At 39.4% G+C, this 19,488-nt stretch overlaps 1 protein-coding gene across 3 annotated transcripts in view; it reads left to right on the top strand.

The window, feature by feature from the left end:
* Positions 1-17,124, top strand: part of LOC129701716 (protein phosphatase 3 catalytic subunit alpha-like) — a 356,043-nt gene extending 338,919 nt beyond the window's left edge. For 2 of the 3 annotated variants that reach the window (XM_055643087.1, XM_055643089.1), the window contains 2 exons: positions 13,791-13,838; positions 15,216-17,124. In XM_055643087.1, the coding sequence (XP_055499062.1) occupies positions 13,791-13,838; positions 15,216-15,400 (233 nt within the window). In that variant the 3' untranslated portion in view covers positions 15,401-17,124. The remainder of the gene's footprint in view (positions 1-13,790; positions 13,839-15,215) is intronic. The other variant, XM_055643088.1, reaches the window with a different exon arrangement.
* Positions 17,125-19,488: the final 2,364 nt, after the last annotated feature.

Here is a 19,488-nt window from a genome sequence, read left to right as displayed (position 1 = left end):
CAGGAGGCATCATTATTACTAACACTGGGCATAAACTACCTGGAAATGTTGGGTGCATTCTATGGCCTAAAGTCATATTGTACTGGGTCATATCACCAGCATGTTAGACTACAGATTGACAATACCACCGTGGTAGATTATATATCAACCACATGGGTGGAAACAAATCGACATCATTTGACAATCTGGCTAATACAATTTGGCAGTGGTGTATCCAGAGAGATATTTGGATATCAGCTACTTACCTACCAGGTAAACTAAATTTAGTGGCAGACACCAGGTCACGCAAATTTAATGAAAACACCGAATGGATGTTGAATAAAAAGTATTTGCTGATATTACAGCACGATATGGAACACCAGATATTGATCTATTTGCATCCAGGCTTAATCACCAGTTATCAAACTATGTTTCGTGGGAACCAGACCCTGGGGCAGCGGCGACAGATGGATTTTCGCTGCATTGGGGGGGGGGAATTGTTTATTTATGCATTCCCTCCTTTCTGCCTCATCAGTCGGGTATTACGGAAAATACAGCAAGACTCTGCGTCTGGTATTTTGGTAGTACCCGATTGGCCTACTCAACCATAGAAACATAGAAAACATAGAAAATAGGTGCAGGAGTAGGCCATTCGGCCCTTCGAGCCTGCACCGCTATTCAATATGATCATGGCTGATCATCCAATTCAGTATCCCGTACCTGCCTTCTCTCCATACCCCCTGATCCCTTTAGCCACAAGGGCCACATCTAACTCCCTCTTAAATATATCCAATGAACTGGCCTCAACAACATTCTGCGGGAGAGAATTCCAGAGATTCACCACTCTCTGTGTGAAAAAAGTTTTCCTCATCTCGGTCCTAAAAGATTTCCCCTTTATCCTTAAACTGTGACCCCTTGTTCTGGACTTCCCCAACATCGGGAACAATTTTCCTGCATCTAGCCTGTCCAACCCCTTAAGAATTTTGTAACTTTCTATAATCTTCTAAATTCTAGCGAGTACAAATCGAGTCTATCCAGTCTTTCTTCATATGAAAGTCCTGACATCCCAGGAATCAGTCTGGTGAACCTTCTCTGTACTCCCTCTATGGTAAGAATGTATTTCCTCAGATTAGGAGACCAAAACTGTACACAATACTCCAGGTGTGGTCTCACCAAGACCCTGTACAACTGCAGTAGAACCTCCCTGCTCCTATACTCAAATCCTTTTGCTATGAATGCTAACATACCATTCGCAATGCTAACATACCATTCGCAATGCTAACATACCATTCGCATGTTCCCAGTGATACTGAACATAGTATTAGAACCATGTATCACCATCCCGAATAGACCAGACATATTGGTTCATCCCGTAACAAGGGATAGCCACCCATGCCATAACTATTTGAATTTATTAATTTGTAGAGTTTAAAAACACCACTACTACAGCCGGGACTGACGGACCGAACAGTGAACATGATTTTGGCGGGCCACAGACAGTCCACCAAAAAACAGTATCTGGTCTATATCAGAAAGTGGGACATGTATTGTCACAAAAACAGCATCACCTACAGAGATATGAACATCCTGTCTGTTCTGGAATACCTGGCAGGCCTCCATTATGATGAGGGGCTCAGTTATAGTGCCATCAACTGCGCCAGAAGTGCCCTATCAACTTATCTATGGCAAGGAATAGAGCGTCACTCTGCTGGGACTCACCCACTGGTAACAAAACTTATGAGGGGAATTTTTAATACCAATCCCCCAAGAACCAGGTACTCCCACATATGGGATGTGAGTATTGTCCTGAAGATGCTCAGGAATTGGTCTCCAGCAACAGCTCTGTCCCTTGCATTAAAAACAGTCATGCTAATGGCATTGGTCATGGCACAAAAGGTACAGTCATTACATAACTTAAGACTGGACACATGACTTCTTCATCTGAAAATATTAAGTTTCATATTCATGAATTAGTAAAGCAGAACAGACAGGGATCAGCAGGCCTCAATATAGAATTTAGGTCTTACCCAACAGATGATCGTCTCTGTATAGTAAGACATTTGTCGTTATACATGGAGAACACGAAAATCATCAGAGGCAATGAGAAGGCACTTTTAGTCAGCCATAAGCAACCACACAAAAGAGTGACGGTCCAGACCATCTCAAGATGGCTGAAACAGGTTCTAATACAGGCTGGGATGGATACTAATATTGTTAAATCTCATTCCACCAGGGCTGCAGCTACATCGGCACCTATGCAGTTGGATGAACCAATGGACCAAATCCTCAAGGCAGCAGGATGGTCAGGGGAAAAACATTCCAACTATTTTATCATAAACCAGTCATTAAACCTGGAACATTTGCAGAAACAATTTAAGTTCTGTAATTTAATTACCCCATAAATAGGGGCTATAATTTGTGTTAATCAATTCATGGATTTCAATGTCGGATTCATGTCTAAAATATGTTGACACAATTCCTCCTACAGTCATTAAGGCAGATGTGATGCATGGACTCATTTCCTCGGCATGAAATCACAGAGCTTTGAAATCTTCACGTAGTCACTCACGTGACTCCGAAGTAAAATAGTAAGATTAAACGAGAACTTACCAGTTCGAAGTTTGATCGTTATTTTATGAGGAGTACGTTGAGGGAATACGTGCCCTCCGCTCCCACCCATGATCATATACTCAACTGGTATTTCTTCTCTAATCTTACTATGTTTAAGTCATTACAGTTATCTGTGATTTCACACTGCTGCTTTGAAGAATGACACGCGTGCATCCTGGCGGGGTTCTTCACATATTCCCTCAACATACTCCTCATAAAATAACGATCAAACTTCGAACTGGTAAGTTCTCGTTTAATCTTACTATTTCTTCATATTAAGACACTGAATTTTAAATCCTCAGCAGCAGGAAATGAATTTGCATCTCTTGACCATCAGTTTATACCTCTGAATTACTGGCCCAATAACATAACACCCATGCTTCTACGGGTGAAGTCACCGGTACTTCTAAATAGCAGCAAACCCTGTGGTGAGACACTTTACTGGATGACAATGACAAGAATTTCCTCCAGTGCTAAATAGCTATTCACAAAAAGATCTCATCTCCATAAACAAAACTCTCACTAATGCAACCAACCAGGCAACAAATCGCTTACTGAAATTGTTTCCTTTCAATAGGTCTCGTTACAAAATATGAAACATTTGCACAATAGATCTGATATTTTTACTTCAAAATAAGTTTGCAAAATTATTGTTAATCATCATTTTGAGTTCTTGAACTGCATGTAGGTTCTGAAAATAGATTCTAAAAGGCAAGAAAGATGAATGTTTAAAGGAAAATTCTGGTGGGGATGTGAAGATTTATCAAACAATTTAAAATGTTTAAGAAGTAACTGAAGATGCTGGAAAAATCAAATGTGGACAACAATGCTGGAGAAACAATTTAAAATAATGACTTTCTTCTCTGAACTGGAGGTTTGAAGTGCTAAACACTGTAATTTATTATGCTTGGAAGTCCACACTTGACATAAAAGAGGATAATTATATTTTAGTTTTATAGCAAGCTAAAGAAACATGAATAGTTCTTCTTCCTAAACTAACATTACTATTGTTTAAGCTAGTCATTTTCATATGCAGACAAGCTGATATTGTACAAGATATATTTTGTTGAATTTCACCCAAATAAATCTAAAATCCTATGATCTAACAAATAGTTATTGCATAATCATCAGTTTCAGAGCAAAAGGCAAGACAGAGATTCCACGTCCCTTTTCTTTGTAGTGCTTCCATCACGTTTACTGTGTATTCAAATCTCTATATATCGCCAAGGATTGAATTTTACAGTAACCCATCATTTAATCTAGGAGCTCTAAAAACTGTGAGGGTTATATTATATCTGTCTGAGATTCATGTTATAAAAATTTGCATAACTACACTGTAGAATGAATTTTGTTTCACAGTTTTTACATAGTTGCTGACTGGCTGTGGAAAGCACAGCCACTTGTTGCTCTTGACTCAAAGCAACGGGATGAACAATTTCAGACTGCGGAAAAAATATTTGTTGTTTTCTGTTGATTTCTGCTGTGCATTTGTGTTAATGGCCAGGAATAAACTGTTTTACACACTGAGCTTAGAAATAGAATTATTTTAAAGGGGGACTGACTTGGCCACAGATTCAGAAATATGTTCAGATTCAGATTCAGATTCAGATTCAATTTTAATTGTCATTGTCAGTGTACAGTACAGAGACAACGAAATGCATTTAGCTCTCCCTTGAAGAGCGACATAGCAAACGATTTGAATATGAAAAAAAAAAAATAATAAGTGTGGGGGGGGGGGGGGGGGGGGGGGGGGGGGGGGGGGGGGGGGGGGGGGGGGGGGGGGGGGGGGTGATTGGCAGTCACCGAGGTACGTTGTTTAGTAGAGTGACAGCGGCCGGAAAGAAGCTGTTCCTCGACCTGCTGGTTCGGCAACGGAGAGACCTGTAGCGCCTCCCGGATGGTAGGAGGGTAAACAGTCCATGGTTGGGGTGAGAGCAGTCCTTGGCGATGCTGAGCGCCCTCCGCAGACAGCGCTTGCTTTGGACTTGGACTTTGGTTAGACTCAATGGAGGGGAGCGTGGAACCGGTGATGCGTTGGGCAATTTTCACCACCCTCTGCAGTGCCTTCCAGTCGGAGACAGAGTAGTTGCCATACCATACTGTGATGCAGTTGGTAAGGATGCTCTCGATGGTGCAGCGGTAGAAGTTCACCAGGATCTGAGGAGACAGATGGACCTTCTTCAGTCTCCTCAGGAAGAAGAGACGCTGATGAGCCTTCTTGATCAGAGTGGAGGTATTGTGGGTCCAAGAGAGGTCATCGGAGATGTTGACTCCCAGGAACCTGAAGCTAGAAACACGTTCCACCTCCGTCCCGTTAATGTGGATGGGGGTGTGCGTGCCGCCTCTGGACTTCCTGAAGTCTACAATGAGCTCCTTGGTCTTCTTGGAGTTAAGGGCCAGGTTGTTGTCAGCGCACCATGCTGCTAAGTGCTGGACCTCCTCCCTGTAGGCCAGCTCATCGTTGTTGCTGATGAGGCCAATCACCGTTGTATCATCTGCATACTTGATGATGGTGTTAGTACCATGTACAGGTGTGCAGTCATAGGTGAAGAGGGAGTAGAGGAGGGGGCTCAGCACACAGCCCTGAGGAACGCCGGTGTTCAGGGTGAGGTTTTGAAGAGGTGTGCTTGTCTAACCTCACAGACTGGGGTCTGTTGGTTAGAAAGTCCAGTATCCAGTTTGCAGAGGGAGGGGTCGATGCCCAGGTTACCGAGTTTGGGTGATCAGTCTTTTGATGGAATAATGGTGTTGAATGCTGAGCTGTAATCGATGAACAGCATTCTTACATAAGTGTCTCTGTTGTCAAGGTGGGAGAGGGCGGAGTGAAGTGCCGTTGAGATGGCATCCTCCGTACTCCTGTTCTTGCGGTAGGCAAACTGATAGGGATCCAGTGTGGGGGGTAGGCAGCTTTTTGAGGTGTGCCAGGACCAGCCTCTCGAGCACTTGGTGATGATGGGGGTAAGTGCAACTGGGCGGAAGTCGTTGAGGCTTGCCGCAGTGGAGTGTTTTGGCACTGGCACGATGGAGGTGGCTTTAAGGCAAGTGGGGACAACTGCTTGGGCAAGTGACAGGTTGAAGATGTCAGTCCAGACGTCTGTCAGCTGCGCAGCACAGGCACTGAGCACGCGCCCGGGGATGCCGTCAGGGCCAGCAGCCTTGCGTGCATTAGTCCTACTCAGTGCCACGTACACGTCGTAGGGGGTGAGTGTGAGGGGTTGGTGATCGGCAGGTAGCACAGCCTTGATGGCTGTCTCTAGATTGTCCCTGTCGAAGCGGCCATAGAAGTGATTCAGCTCCTCAAGGAAGGAGGCGTCGCTGGATGTGGGGCTGATGTTGGAGGGTCTGTAGTCCGTGATGGCCTGGATGCCTTGCCACATGCGTCGGGGGTCGGAGTACCACTAAAGAATGTCGTGAATGTTAACTTACTGCTTCATAACTCAGGATCACACAGGTAAATGTTCTAGTAGTTAGATTCTGTCCTCTGTTCTCCCTATCCTTTTTTTTAACAGTGACAAGTTGAAATGATAATTTACGCAGTATTCCATTTGATTATTTTGGACGTGCCAGCAGAAACTACAATGTTCAGAATTTGGTTGCGGGCTTCGGCATCAATTAAATGCTTTGCGTCTGTCAGACGATCTTCATGTCTAAGATGGTTTAGCAGGCAGTGCTTGGGCCAAATTTATTCATTCAAGTTTCAGGAAAGGAGGGTGGGGTAGACCAGCAGCTGCATACATTCTGACTCCCCAATGCAAACAAGAATTTTAAAGAGATGTTTTAGAGAATACCAAATCAAATAATTTTCTCATAAAATTATACTTGTTGGTTATTTGCATGGGTTGGACCAAAAGTGGAGCATATATTAATTTCCTGTTTAAACTCTGCACTAGCTACAGAAGCACAGGCCTAGACATGTTAGGTGTTGTCCATCACCATATCGTGTTGTGGAGTCACAGAGTCATAAAGTGGTACAGTGTGGAAACAGGCCCTTCGGCCCAACTTTCCCACACATGCCAACATGTCCCAGCTACACTAGACCCACCTGCCAGCATTTGGTACATATCCCTCCAAACCTATCCTATCCATGTAAGATAAAACTGCGGGAGAAACTAAGCGGGTGAGGCAGCATCTATGGAGCAAAGGAATTGGTGATGTTTTGGGTTGAGATCCTTCTTCATAATTGGAATCTGAAGAAGGGTCTCGACCGGAAACGTTACCTATCGCTTCGCTCCATAGATGCTGCCTCACCCGCTGAGTTTCTCCAGCATTTTTATCTACCTTCGATTTTTCCAGCATCTGCAGTTCCTTCTTAAACTATCCATGTAAGACATATGTTAGACAACTTCAAGAACGGCACCCACTACTCCAGAATTATCATGGCAAACAAGCACTGTTCCCATCTTCTGACCCAACACATCTTCAGTATCGACTATGTGATGTTTATAGTTTCGCACATAATCAAGACTCCCACCTACCCAACCCCTTCCATCCAGTTGCTTTGGTTGCTATCAGTCATTTGTTTTCTATTTCTACTAGTCCCCATCTATGTTCAAACCTTTAGTTGATTCATTAACCTGTTAATCCCAGTACCTCACTCACTGGCCTCATACCGTTTCACGTATATTACTCGTACTTCACTCCCTGACCCTCACTCATTTATAATCAGCCATATTGTACATTCAAAAACACACCCTGAGCGAACTGTCCTGGTTTAATTATGACTGGCCACCTCAGAATTAATGCTGAATCATAGAATATTGGTGAGTTTCCGTGTATTCTGTCATCATCACACCGCAAACAATGAAACAACGTTAATGTCATGTGCGTTAACTTACTGCTTCATAACTCTGGATCATATAGGTGAATGATCTTACTGATAGATACGGGAATATTCTGCCCTCATCATTGTATCTCCACTGTTGTCCAAGCTGGTCGAATGTTTGATGTCACAGTCAAGCTACTCATTGTCACTTCTATCTGGAACATGAAAACATATTGATTTATGATGCACTTTTATTCTTGTAACAAAATTCAAATCCTTCAAGCCTTTGTCAATATCAAAACCATGCTCCTTCATTGTATCTCCTCTGTTGTCTAAAGTAGTGGGTCTATTCTCAATTGGTTGTCGTCACAAATTCAGTCATACTTGGAGCATCTCTGCCAATTGTTTCATTTCCTTATGATGCCTTCATTCCTCTTGATATCTCTGAACATCATTGTTTTGAAAAAATCAAATTTTCAGATGAATTCCTTGGTTATCGCTTGAGTAAAATTTCTTTGCTGCCAACACCATCATTGTCATCATCATTAAGTAACAGCAAACATTTTATAATACCTTTAACTTGGTAATATATCCCATGTTTCTTCACATGACCAAACTGTGATGAAAAGGTGTTGAATGACTGACTTAAAGGTTTGGATGCTTCCCTTAACAAACAATATTTTATTTTCCGAATTTATACATTAGGTCATGATAATAAATTGGAAGTGCTTTAAAAAAAAATCAGAATAGCACCTAAGGATGTGTTTTGTGCCATTACATTTTGTTTTGGTTCAAGCTGTTGACATTAATTTATAAACTGTTGTACTTATTATTCTACAGACCTCTTTGAATGTTGTGTATAAACTTTATCCAAGGCTTTTTTTAATATCTAAGACAACGATTTAACAATTGTAATTATGCTATATATTGTCAAACATTTTTAAATATGGCTTTTTGTATAAAACTTAAAACACGACAATTTTCATTGTTGATCAAAGTACAAGATCATAACATTTATTACCAAAAGCCAGTATTCCTCTGATGCCAATTATGTTATTTATCTAGTGCTTGACCTTTAATGTAATTTATGCACAACAGTCCTCCTTTTCTTCTGACATTACTAGAACACAGTAATTAAAAAAATATCATCTGATATCATTTGTACTATTTGAGAAGATATATTGGCCCAGTTATTTTATGTAGACTAACAGAGAGGCTGCACTCAATTTAATCTTTCAAAAATGTATATATTAAATTTGTAAAGCCACAAGCAGTGCCATACAAAGGAGAAAGTAACTGAGCTTTTTAATCCTTTTTACATCATTCTTATTAAAACTATTAAAATTTGTGGATTTGAGTTGGTATTCAGAATTAAAAATCCAGCTCTAAAATGTCATTTCTCCCAATATAATTTCAAAAGCGAGAACCTGTGTTCGCCGTCTTTGCTTACTTCTAGTAATGAGGAAATTGAAATAGAATGTTTAAATCTATCCAGCGATAGTTATGTTCCTTAATATAGATTAAATGTTGTAATATATCAATATCCCACAGATTTAATATGTTTTGTAATATTCAATCTAATTAACCATTATTGTGTTCGGTCAGGTGGAACCATTCAGTGATTTATTTCCTAAACTGAATTAAAGCAGCAATTTCTTCTTTTTTTGCAGTTTTTGTTTGTAGAACTCTTTGTGATAGCAGTAAGATGTATAAACATGAGAGTTGATTGGTCTTTACTAAAGTTCAGATGCAGTTTCCTGCAAAGAAAATGTAAACCATCACTACTGAAAATGCTTTCTTAACCCAAATGTTTTAGTCATAACAATATTAACCTAATTTTGTTGAACCCCAAAGTTTGCAAGGATTCTGGGCCCTTTGGACAACCATAGGCCACGCTGATCATCGATCACCCGTTCACACTAATTCCATGTTATCCCACTCTCATCCGGCACACATTGGGCAATATACAGAGGCCAAATTAACCTACAAACCTGCACGTCTTTGGAAAGTGGGAGGAAACCGGTGCTCTCGGTGAAAACCCATGCGGTCACGGGAAGAACCTACAAACTCCACACAGACAGCATCCGTGGTCAGGATCAAACCCGGGTCTCTAGAGCTGTGAGACAGCAGATCTACTGGCCACAGTGCCACCTAATAAAAAGAATGATGGATATAGGAATAGTTGTTCACATCTGCAGAAAGCTGGCCATTAAAATGCTTATAATAATACTGATCTAATACATAAAAATAATTGTAAAATGGAGACACAAGAACTGCAGATGCTGCAATCTTGTAAAGTTTGATGCCACAACTAAGCAACACATTATCACTTCAATTTGAAACAAAAAACGCATTGATTCATGATGTAATTTTGTTCTGTTAACAATACTTAAATCCTTCAAGCATTTATCAATATTAAAACCTCACGCTTCATTAAAGCTTTAATAGATATTAATACCCTGGTACTATACCAACGTTTAATTTTTTTCTCCTTTAATTTCAGTATATTTCATCTATAGGTTCCAAGGTCCAAAAAACACACATTCTATGTATAAAATATACACGTGTGTACACACACGCACTCACACATGTGTGTGTGTGTGTATGTATATATATATATATATATACTATACCAAGTGGGACCCGTTGGGTCCCTGTCACACAGGAGGCCTGGTACTCCAACACAACCCGCTCCCCAACGCAATATTCCACCACTCACCCATAGCCCCCCATGGGAGGCTTGGTCCTCCAACACAACCCATTCCCTTACGCAATATTCCACCACTCACCCATTGCCAACAACTGCGCAGGGGTTGCTCATTTCGCCTTATGCACCCTCCCTCATTTTTAAATTTAAAAAAAATGCATTTGCACTTGTTAGCTAGCAGAACTCATGGTACTGTAACTTTTTTAAAAATGCATTTGCACTTGCGAGGGCTAGCAGAACTCAGTTTACTGTGACTTAAAAAAAAATGCATTTGCACTTGCGAGGGCTAGCATGACTCGGTGTACTTGGATAGCAATGTTGCGAGCAGGGCTACAATCGCATTGTGATATCACAGCTGTAAGCACGGGGAAAAAGCAGTTATATTTTTCCAAGTCCCTTCCGATGTTTTAATAATTCTGATTTATAGTCCTGCCCCCCCCCCCCCGAAAGGGGTGTTACCTTAATCATGGCGATTGACAGATAAGAGGGCCAATCAGCTGATCTCAAGATTTTTTTAACACTATTTTTCATTGATTGGAAAAATCCTCGGGGTTGCCTCAGTGGAGGAGGACTGAGTAAGATGGCCAAAAATCATAGCGATATATGGTATCATTGACATTTTTAAGTTGAAGTTTCACTCTCATTTTCACACCACCAGAAGAGGCGTGGGTAGAACCGGAGTTTACTATTCAAGATGAGAACACACACAGAGGTTTAAATTATTTTATACCATTTAGATCAATTTAATGTTAAAAAATTTTAAACACTAGAGAATCCAATTGACCCAGTATCATCTTAGTAGTGACACCGTTGAAAGCCCCTGGCTGACATGTTATCCACAACCAGTTCACCAACTCACCACATATATCATGAAAAAATGCTCTGAATTGAAGAAAAACTAGTGGTGGTGTGACTAAATTCAAGATATTTGTTTGTTTCAGAATACCCTCAATTCCAATCTTTTTGTGCTGAATAAAGAAATAGAATATGTTGCTGGATAAAGAAAGTTTTGTCTTTGTGTTTCTTGTGAATATTCTTTTGCGTTTTGCTGCAGCATACTAGAGAATGATAGACCGATAAACAATTGTGGTTTAATCCAGCCAATATTGCCTCTATCAGAATTTATTTAGAGCACGTTTGTTAATTACAATGCTTCATTGCACAGATCTTTTCAAATTAGATTATGCATGTCACCATTATTTTTATTGAAGTTAAGCTTTCTTCCTATTGCTATTACGCTGATTTTGTTACAACTGATATTCTCCCTCTTTCTATTTCTTTCAGTTTCTCTTTTTTTTCTGTTAACCCTCCCTTTGATGAGCATTTGTCGGCACTGGGGTACTCCTGTACTCGCTGGAGTTTAGGAAAATGAGGGGGGAGGGGGAACTTCATTGAAACATACAGAATAGTGAAAGGCTTGGATAGAGTGGATGTGGAGAGGATGTTTCCACTAGTGGGAGAGTCTAGGACTGGAGGTCATAGACTCAGAATTAAAGCACGTTCTTTTAGGAAGGAGGTTAGGAGAAATTTCTTTAGTCAGAGGGTGATGAATCTGTGGAATTCTTTGCCACACATGGCTGTGGAGGCCAAGTCAGTGGATATTTTTACGGCAGAGATAAATAAATTATTGATTAGTACAGGTGTCAGAGGTTATGGGGAGAAGGCTGGAGAATGGGGTTAGGAGGGAGAGATAGATCAGCCGTGATTGAATGGCAGAGTGGACTTGATGGGTCGAATGATCTAATTCTGCTCCTATCCCTTATGACCTTATGACCTTTGGAACAATTGCTACCGTACCTTGCCTGTCTAGATAACCATTCAGAATCTTTCATGTTATCAGGATTTTTGTTCTCACCATTGTAATAATATTTATGCCAGAAATTGTTGCACCCCGTGTGAACATTAGATGGCAACAGTGTGTCAATGAAAAATTCCTTCACTGAAATGGCATTGCAGGCTGCTCTTAGATCCTCTCCTGAAATTGGAAAGTCAGTGACCTAAACTGCAGAAAATGACAGCCTTGTACTGACTCACAGCTGTTTAAGGAAACATAACGCTGGGTCCTTCTGCAGTTGTACAGGGCCATGGTAAAACCGCACCTGGAGTATTTCGTGCAATTTATGTCTCCTAATTTGAGGAAGGACATTATTGTTATTGAGTGAGTGCAGCGTACTGTAGGTTCACCAGGTTAAGTCCCGGGATAGCGGGACTGACATATGATGAAAGAATGGGTCGACTGGGCTTGTATTCACTGGAATTTAGGAGATGAGAAGGGATCTTATAGAAACACTTAAAATTCTTAAAGGATTGGACAGGCTGAATGCAGGAAAAATGATCCTGATGTTGGGTGAGTCCAGAACCAGGGGTCACAGTTTACGAACAAGGGGTAGGCCATTTAAGACTGAGATGAGGAAAAACCTTTTCACCCAGAGAGTTGTGAATCTGTGGAATTCTCTGCCACAGAATGCAGTGGAGGCCAATTCACTGGATGGTTTCAAGAGAGTTCGATTTAGCTCTTAGGGCTAAAGGAATCGAGGGATATGGGGAATAAGTAGGAACGGGGTACTGATTATAGATGATCAACCATGATCATATTGAATGGTGGATCGAAGGGCCGAACTGCTGCACCAATTTTTCTATGTTTCTATCTGTGTGAAGTTTGCATGTTCTCTGTACAACTGCCTGCATTTCCCCTGAATCCTCATGTTTTCACATCCCAAAGACATGTGGGTTGGTAGGTTTATTGGTCATTGTAAATTGCCCAAGCATGTAGATCAGAGCTAATAACTGCGGGAGATGGATCAACATTTATTGATCTGCGGAGAATAAAAAAGGATGAGAGTAAACGGGTGATTGATGGCTGGCATAGTCTCAGTGGATCGTTGGGCCTGTTTTCATGCAGTATGATTCTATGACTGATGTTCTACATCAGATGGTATACTTGAGGAAATACATGATTTTACGCATTATACAAAATTAATAATAGATGGTTACCTCTTAATAGTAAATCAACAGAAAATTATGATTTAGTACAAAATCAGAATACTACAGATGCTGGAAATCTAAAATAAAACCATAACGTTTTGGAAATACTCAAAAGTCAGGCGAAGTCCATGGAGAGTGAAATGTTTGATAACAATTTTTATCTCAGAAGAATTTCCAGTAATTTTACTATTTATTTTGTTTTAAAATATTGATTTTCAATATTGCTCACCACAGATTGAGATTGAGTTGCACTACCATATGTCACTGAAGCAGATCTGTTTTCAGGATGATATAATTGTAATATATTTACCTGTTTAAATTCCATAAGTTGCACTATTGTATCTTAATAATGTCTGGTTTTATAGTATGTATTCAATATATGAAAATGAACTTTACATTTTATATCCATAGTCTACAAATCCTTCTGTCCCATGAACTGCCTCAAGGTCATTTAATGTTCTTGTATCATTATACGATTTAATTCTAAGGTTATCCATTCCTTTATTATAAATAATCCTTTCACACCTGCTCGTCGATTTTGTTCATATTCCTTTATAAGCACAAGAATATGGCTCCATTTTTGTTGAAACTATATTGATGCTTTATTTTTAATGTAGTGTATATGCAATTGCCATTCCCACAATGTGCTCAGTGGGGACTCCTGTTTTCAACATGTTGCTGTTCCTGCACTGAAAACCCTCTTAATTTTCTCATTCATTTTGCATGCAACCCTTCTCTTCTCTTCAGCTACTGTTGAGGCTATTGAGGCCATTGAGGGTGTTGAAACTCATGAAGGTAATATGGGGCATTCCTGTATTTGTTGTGATAGACTTTAGTGGTGTTATTTTATTTCACAAACATTCTTCAGGTTCTATGGTAACAGCCATGGGCGTAAATAGGTTTATTAATTTTGAAGAAACAGGTAGATAAAAATAAGAAAGAACTGACTCGTTGAATTTTCAACTTGGAATTATATTTTTAGTTTAATTCTTCTCTCATTGAAAAAGTAGGCTAGTGGATAATTTTTCACTTTGTCATATTTACGCCTATGAAAGTAGAAAGTGAGCTACCTGCCATAACCGTGACTTACTACAGCTTTAACAAACTCCATCATTTATGTGTCTTGATCCTTTTATTATTTAGCTCCAGTTGCACAATTTGTTCTTGTTGACTTCTAAATTTAACAGTGCAGTGCTGTGAAGTACAGCTGATCAATTTGTCCAGGTAGCCAAGCATTCATCCCTAAAGATATGTTTGCAGTACACAAGAGCAAAAACAACAACTGTTGGCTAAGTGGTTGTCTGGTGACTGGTGATGTTTGTTGTACAGAGGAACAGCAGTGCTCCTCAAACTCTTGCAGGTTGCAAGAGTTTGCTTTCTTTTTATTTCAATTTCCTTTTGAAGGTCTTGTAATTTTTGCCATGTTTTATGACGTTGACCTTTGACTGTCCCCATGGAGACTGCCTTCTTTGGATTGATTCAAACTATATTTATGCGCGAGAAAACACCATCTTCAGAGACAGAAAGTTTGTGGGACAGGCAAAGTATTCAGTCATGTGTAGGAGTTTTCATCCAATTGCTAACTAAAACTTTAAGCTCCAGTAGTATGCAACAGTGACTGCTCTGCTGCACTAGATATTTGTCAATGGTGCCAGCTGGTTATGTTATAGTTTCACTGTGGATAGTTGTAAAATGTCATTACATATTTAAATCCATGAGCACTAAATATGCTGAATTGCTGATTGGTTTGCAGAAAAAGCTGATGGCATTTAGCAAAGAAAATGTAATGCAAATGAAGCAAATGTATAGTAAATTACCCAAAAAATTAATTGATGCTGAAGTAAAAAAAAAAATCATAAGGTATATTCAATTAATGGGTAAATTCCTTGGCGTTTTATTGATCACATGGCCCAGCTGAGCATCCACTGTTACATCAGCAGAAGATCTCACAAAAAGTCTCAGACAACTAATATTTCCATAGCAATCTGGAAAACCCTTGCAAACTATCTGCCACAAATTCATTTTTGTCAAAGTGAAACTAAGTATTGATCAGACAGGACCTTCATTTTTACACTTATATGTGATTGTAATAATAGAATCTGGAAATTAATTTTCTTTTTTTTTTCTTTTTATCTGCTTTTTAACTTACCCGAAACAATAACCCAATTCTAGCCATCCGAGGATTTACACCTCAGCATAAAATTACTAGTTTTCAAGAAGCAAAAGGTCTGGACCGTATCAACGAGAGGATGCCACCTCGAAGAGATGCAGTATCCAATTCTGGCATTGTTCATTCAACCGGGAAAATGAATATGTCCGAGTCAAATGGGACAGATGACAACAGCAACATACAGTGACCTGCTTTTAAGACTTCAATATCTCTGCAGTTGTACTGTGTCAACTGTTTGGTGTTCCAGCCTCTGATATCCACGACAGCACACTGCTCATTCAGAAGCAAACAGTTTGAATAAATTTATAACAAAGAAAACACAAAGCCCCATAACTTCCACTCAGAAAATTAGTGTTAGAAAGCTGGAAACCTTAGCCATCTTGTTTAGAGGGACTGCCACAGTGCTTATAGACAAGGTGAGACTAAACGCATGTTATGTATTAAGGCGTGCTCTGAGGCTGTTCAGTTGTTTACTTATTTTCACTAATGAAAGCAAGGGTAGACATTTACAAAGATCTCTTGTAAACTTGGGTAAATTGTTTCACATTGATACATCCAATGGTGCATTTGAGAAGTAGCACCAAGCATTTCAAAACTGTTAAAAGTAAAATGTTTCATGCATAAATATAGTTATATGATTAATATAACTTAATTTAAAATAAAAGTTTTGCTACTAGTATTACAATTCTGGAATTATGTAAGTCTTAGAAAAACAAATTTGAAGTTGCAAAATATTTCAAATGCCATATACCAAATGATTCTGTTTTGTATAAAATTCCCTGCCCGACTTCTGTGTATTTGGATGCTATCAGGTCTGTTTGATGATAATCTAATATCCGATCATGTTGCTTGTAACTGGAATCTAAATTTACTGGTATTTATTGTTTTGTTGCTAAGTTCTGACATAAACTAACTAGGTTTTGCTTGTCACTTGCTTGTAATGAACAATTACAAATGGCACGGTATTTTTTGTAAAGTAATTAACGTGCACCACTATAGTGCCAGAATTAGGATTTGTACAGCATCTGTAGAATGCATTTATGCATGTGATTAAGTTTCTTAACAATATGTGGAGCTATATTTGTGCTGTGTTTTTAAAAAAAAATCTGCCTGTGTTGTATTCTTACTTGCTTTCTCTCTGCAGAATTGGTAAAGCTTTTGAGTTATTGCAAATGGTGTACAAACATTGAAGTTACTTTGACAGTTGAAACTATTTGTATTTTTTAATTTCTTTGTGTGTAAAGGAGTGGCTGATAGCACGAATGAGCATATTCAGTGAAACGTTGACTAGTCCAAAGCAACATGTTTGGCTGCCAATGCATGATAGCATGGGTATCAAAACTGTTAAATTAATTAAGGCACAGTGTGGTGCCTCACTAAAAGTTAAGTAAAGCATATTATCCATTTTCTTCCACCTTTTGTTATCTTTTGCTTTGTCAAAGCGTGAAAACTTTTTGAGATTTTCATGAATCTGATCTTGTAATTCCTCTTGTACTTTTCTCATCTGGAACCCAAGGCTTCACATTTAACTTGTTATTTGAAACACTGACATTGTAAGCATGTCCTCTGGAAACTCAAAACACTTTTTTACTATTCAATAAAATGTGCATGAACCCATCAATTTCTTGAAAATACTGTTTTATAAAGTCATAAGTAAAATTTAATGCACTGGAATAATACAGTAAGTAGGCAACTATATTTGCAACAGTAAACACTATATTACAGCCCAATTTGATAAATTAATCATATTGCAGTGCTCCAGAACTCCTAGATGCCCTTGGAAAATCTTGGTAATCCCACTTTCTAATCAGATGTTGAAAGAATTTCATTTACAATTCCAAGTTAGAGGGCAATTTTAGCTTGCATCCATAAGTTCCTCTTTGATCAGTATTGCTAAATGGGAAATATATCATTGTTTGTGCTTACTGCTCTTCTTCCAAAATAGACTTCAATGGTATCAAATTTCAGAGATTAGTATCACATGTTTAGCAATGCCAAATGAGGATAAATATTGATGGGCACCTAGTGATAAATTGTTGTTTACAGATATAAAACAAAAACACAACTTTGTGTTTCTGTAACTCAGCATTCGAATCTATATAGTTATTTTATGTGTGCATCTTATTACATAAAGTTGCTGCATTGCAATTTGAATTAATGGAGCAATCAATAGGCACTGTGTTTTGCCAGAATGCAGGTGTGAAATGTCTCAATGTTCACTCAGTTTTGAGCCAGCACCGCCACCATTCAATATGATCATGGCTGATCATCTAAAATCAGTACCCCGTTCCTGCTTTTTCCCCATATCCCTTGATTCCTTTATCCCTAAGAGTTCAATCTAACTCTCTCTTGAAAACATCCAGTGAATTGGCCTCCACTGCCTTTGTGGCAGAGAATCCTATTTTCTATGTTTCTATATTGGGGACGATCAGCCATGATCACAATGAATGGTGGTGCTGGCTCGAAGGGCCGAATGACCTCCTCCTGCACCTATTTTCTATTCACAACTCTCTGGGTGTAAAGGTTTTTCCTCATCTCAGTCTTAAATGGCCTGCCGCTTTTTCTTAAACTGTAATCCCCTGGTTCTGGTCTCCCCCAACATCTGGAACATTTTTCCTTTATTTAAATGACTGATATTATCGGTGCAATTCTCTTTGGTGGGTTTGCCCAATTATATTTTTTAAATTTATATTTCCTGTCCAAGAAATCATCACTGATGTTTGCGAGTCAACAATTTGTGTTACTATTTGGGCCTTAACAAAGTTAACATTGTGAAAACTGTGTTCACTTTATCAGGTCACTGTATATTTACAAAATAAGACTAACATTCAATTATGAACAAATCCCTGAAAGTGTTTAATCAATGTGAACTTGCCAGCAATAAATGTAACAAGCATGCATCTCACAGTAACCTTGTTTATCAAATTTCCAGGCCACTGCTAAGTTGACAGTTTGAATTTGTGTTCAACTCTTGGATATCCATCATTTAAAGGAACATTGGCCAAGAATTGAATTTTGTAAGCAAGTATTTTCACCAGAAAACCTGTTACATAAGGTCATAAGTGTTAGGAGTAGAATTAGGCCCTTCAGCCCATCAAGTCTACTCCGCCATTCAATCATGGTTGATCTATCTCTCCCTCCTGACACCATTCTCCTGGCTTCTCACCATAACCTCTGACACCCGTACTAATCAAGAATCTATCTATCACTGCCTTAAAAATATCTACTCATGGCCTCCACAGCCTACTGTGGCAAATAATTCCACAAATTCACCACCCTCTGACTAAATAAATGTATCCTCATCTCCTTCCTACCTCCTTCCTAAGGTTACAGAGAAACCTTTTAATGATGAAGCATTATTTATCACACAAACTATCAGTTTTCGCAATGAATCATCGGTAAGTAATGTTTCTGGTATTTGCGCATTAAGAAAAAAGCACTACCTGCTTACCCTCGAAACAAGAGCTAATTTGAATTTCTTCTGTAAGGTATTTATAAATACTAAGAGCAAGGATTGGGGACTTGTCTTTGAAAATGCAATGGAAGAGTGGATATTGTAAAACTGCTGAGCTGATCATGTCAAATTCCAAAACAAATTTTAAACTTTAAAATTTTAATACTAATGATACATTACGTGTGTGTTTCTAAAGAGTTCATAGTTTATTGGAACTATTTTGCTTTTTAAGTACTTTTGAATTTGATTTCCTCAACTAAAAAGATGCTGTTAATGGCACTTCTAGAGAATAGTTTTCCACCTTTACATCTAACCTGCACCAAGAACTCCCAGCTCAGGAATGAGTGAGTTAGGTATTTTCAAAAATGCAAGGAATCATGGGATTTGTCAAAGATCACTCGCAACAAACATTCTCGGCAGCTATGCTACTGCATAGAAACAGAACTGATTTTCATCCGTAGTCAGGATCGAACCCGGGTCTCCGGCGCTGCAAGCGCTGTTGAATTGCTACTGGACCATCCCGTCTCCTCCAGAGTGTCCCATCCCTGTCCAGGGGCGGGCGGAGATGTCCGGGGTGACCCTGGACTGACGGGACCTGGGCCCGTAGCAGTGGTGGCCCAGGCTTACAGCCAGCGCGGAGAAGAAACGCTAACTCCAGCTCAACTCTGCCTGTCCCGCCGGGTTAACCAACAGCCCTGGACTGACGCAACACCGGCCTCAAGCAGTGGCGGCCCAGGCTTACAGGCTTTGAATATGTGATTTTTATGTTTCTCATGTCTGTTTTAGTATTGTGGAGTTATGTCGAGTAGGAATTGTCAACA

This window comes from Leucoraja erinacea, chromosome 11 (genome assembly GCF_028641065.1).
Source record: "Leucoraja erinacea ecotype New England chromosome 11, Leri_hhj_1, whole genome shotgun sequence".
In the NCBI taxonomy this organism is placed as follows: Eukaryota; Metazoa; Chordata; class Chondrichthyes; order Rajiformes; family Rajidae; genus Leucoraja; species Leucoraja erinaceus.
This window is presented reverse-complemented; position numbering and strand designations above follow the sequence as displayed.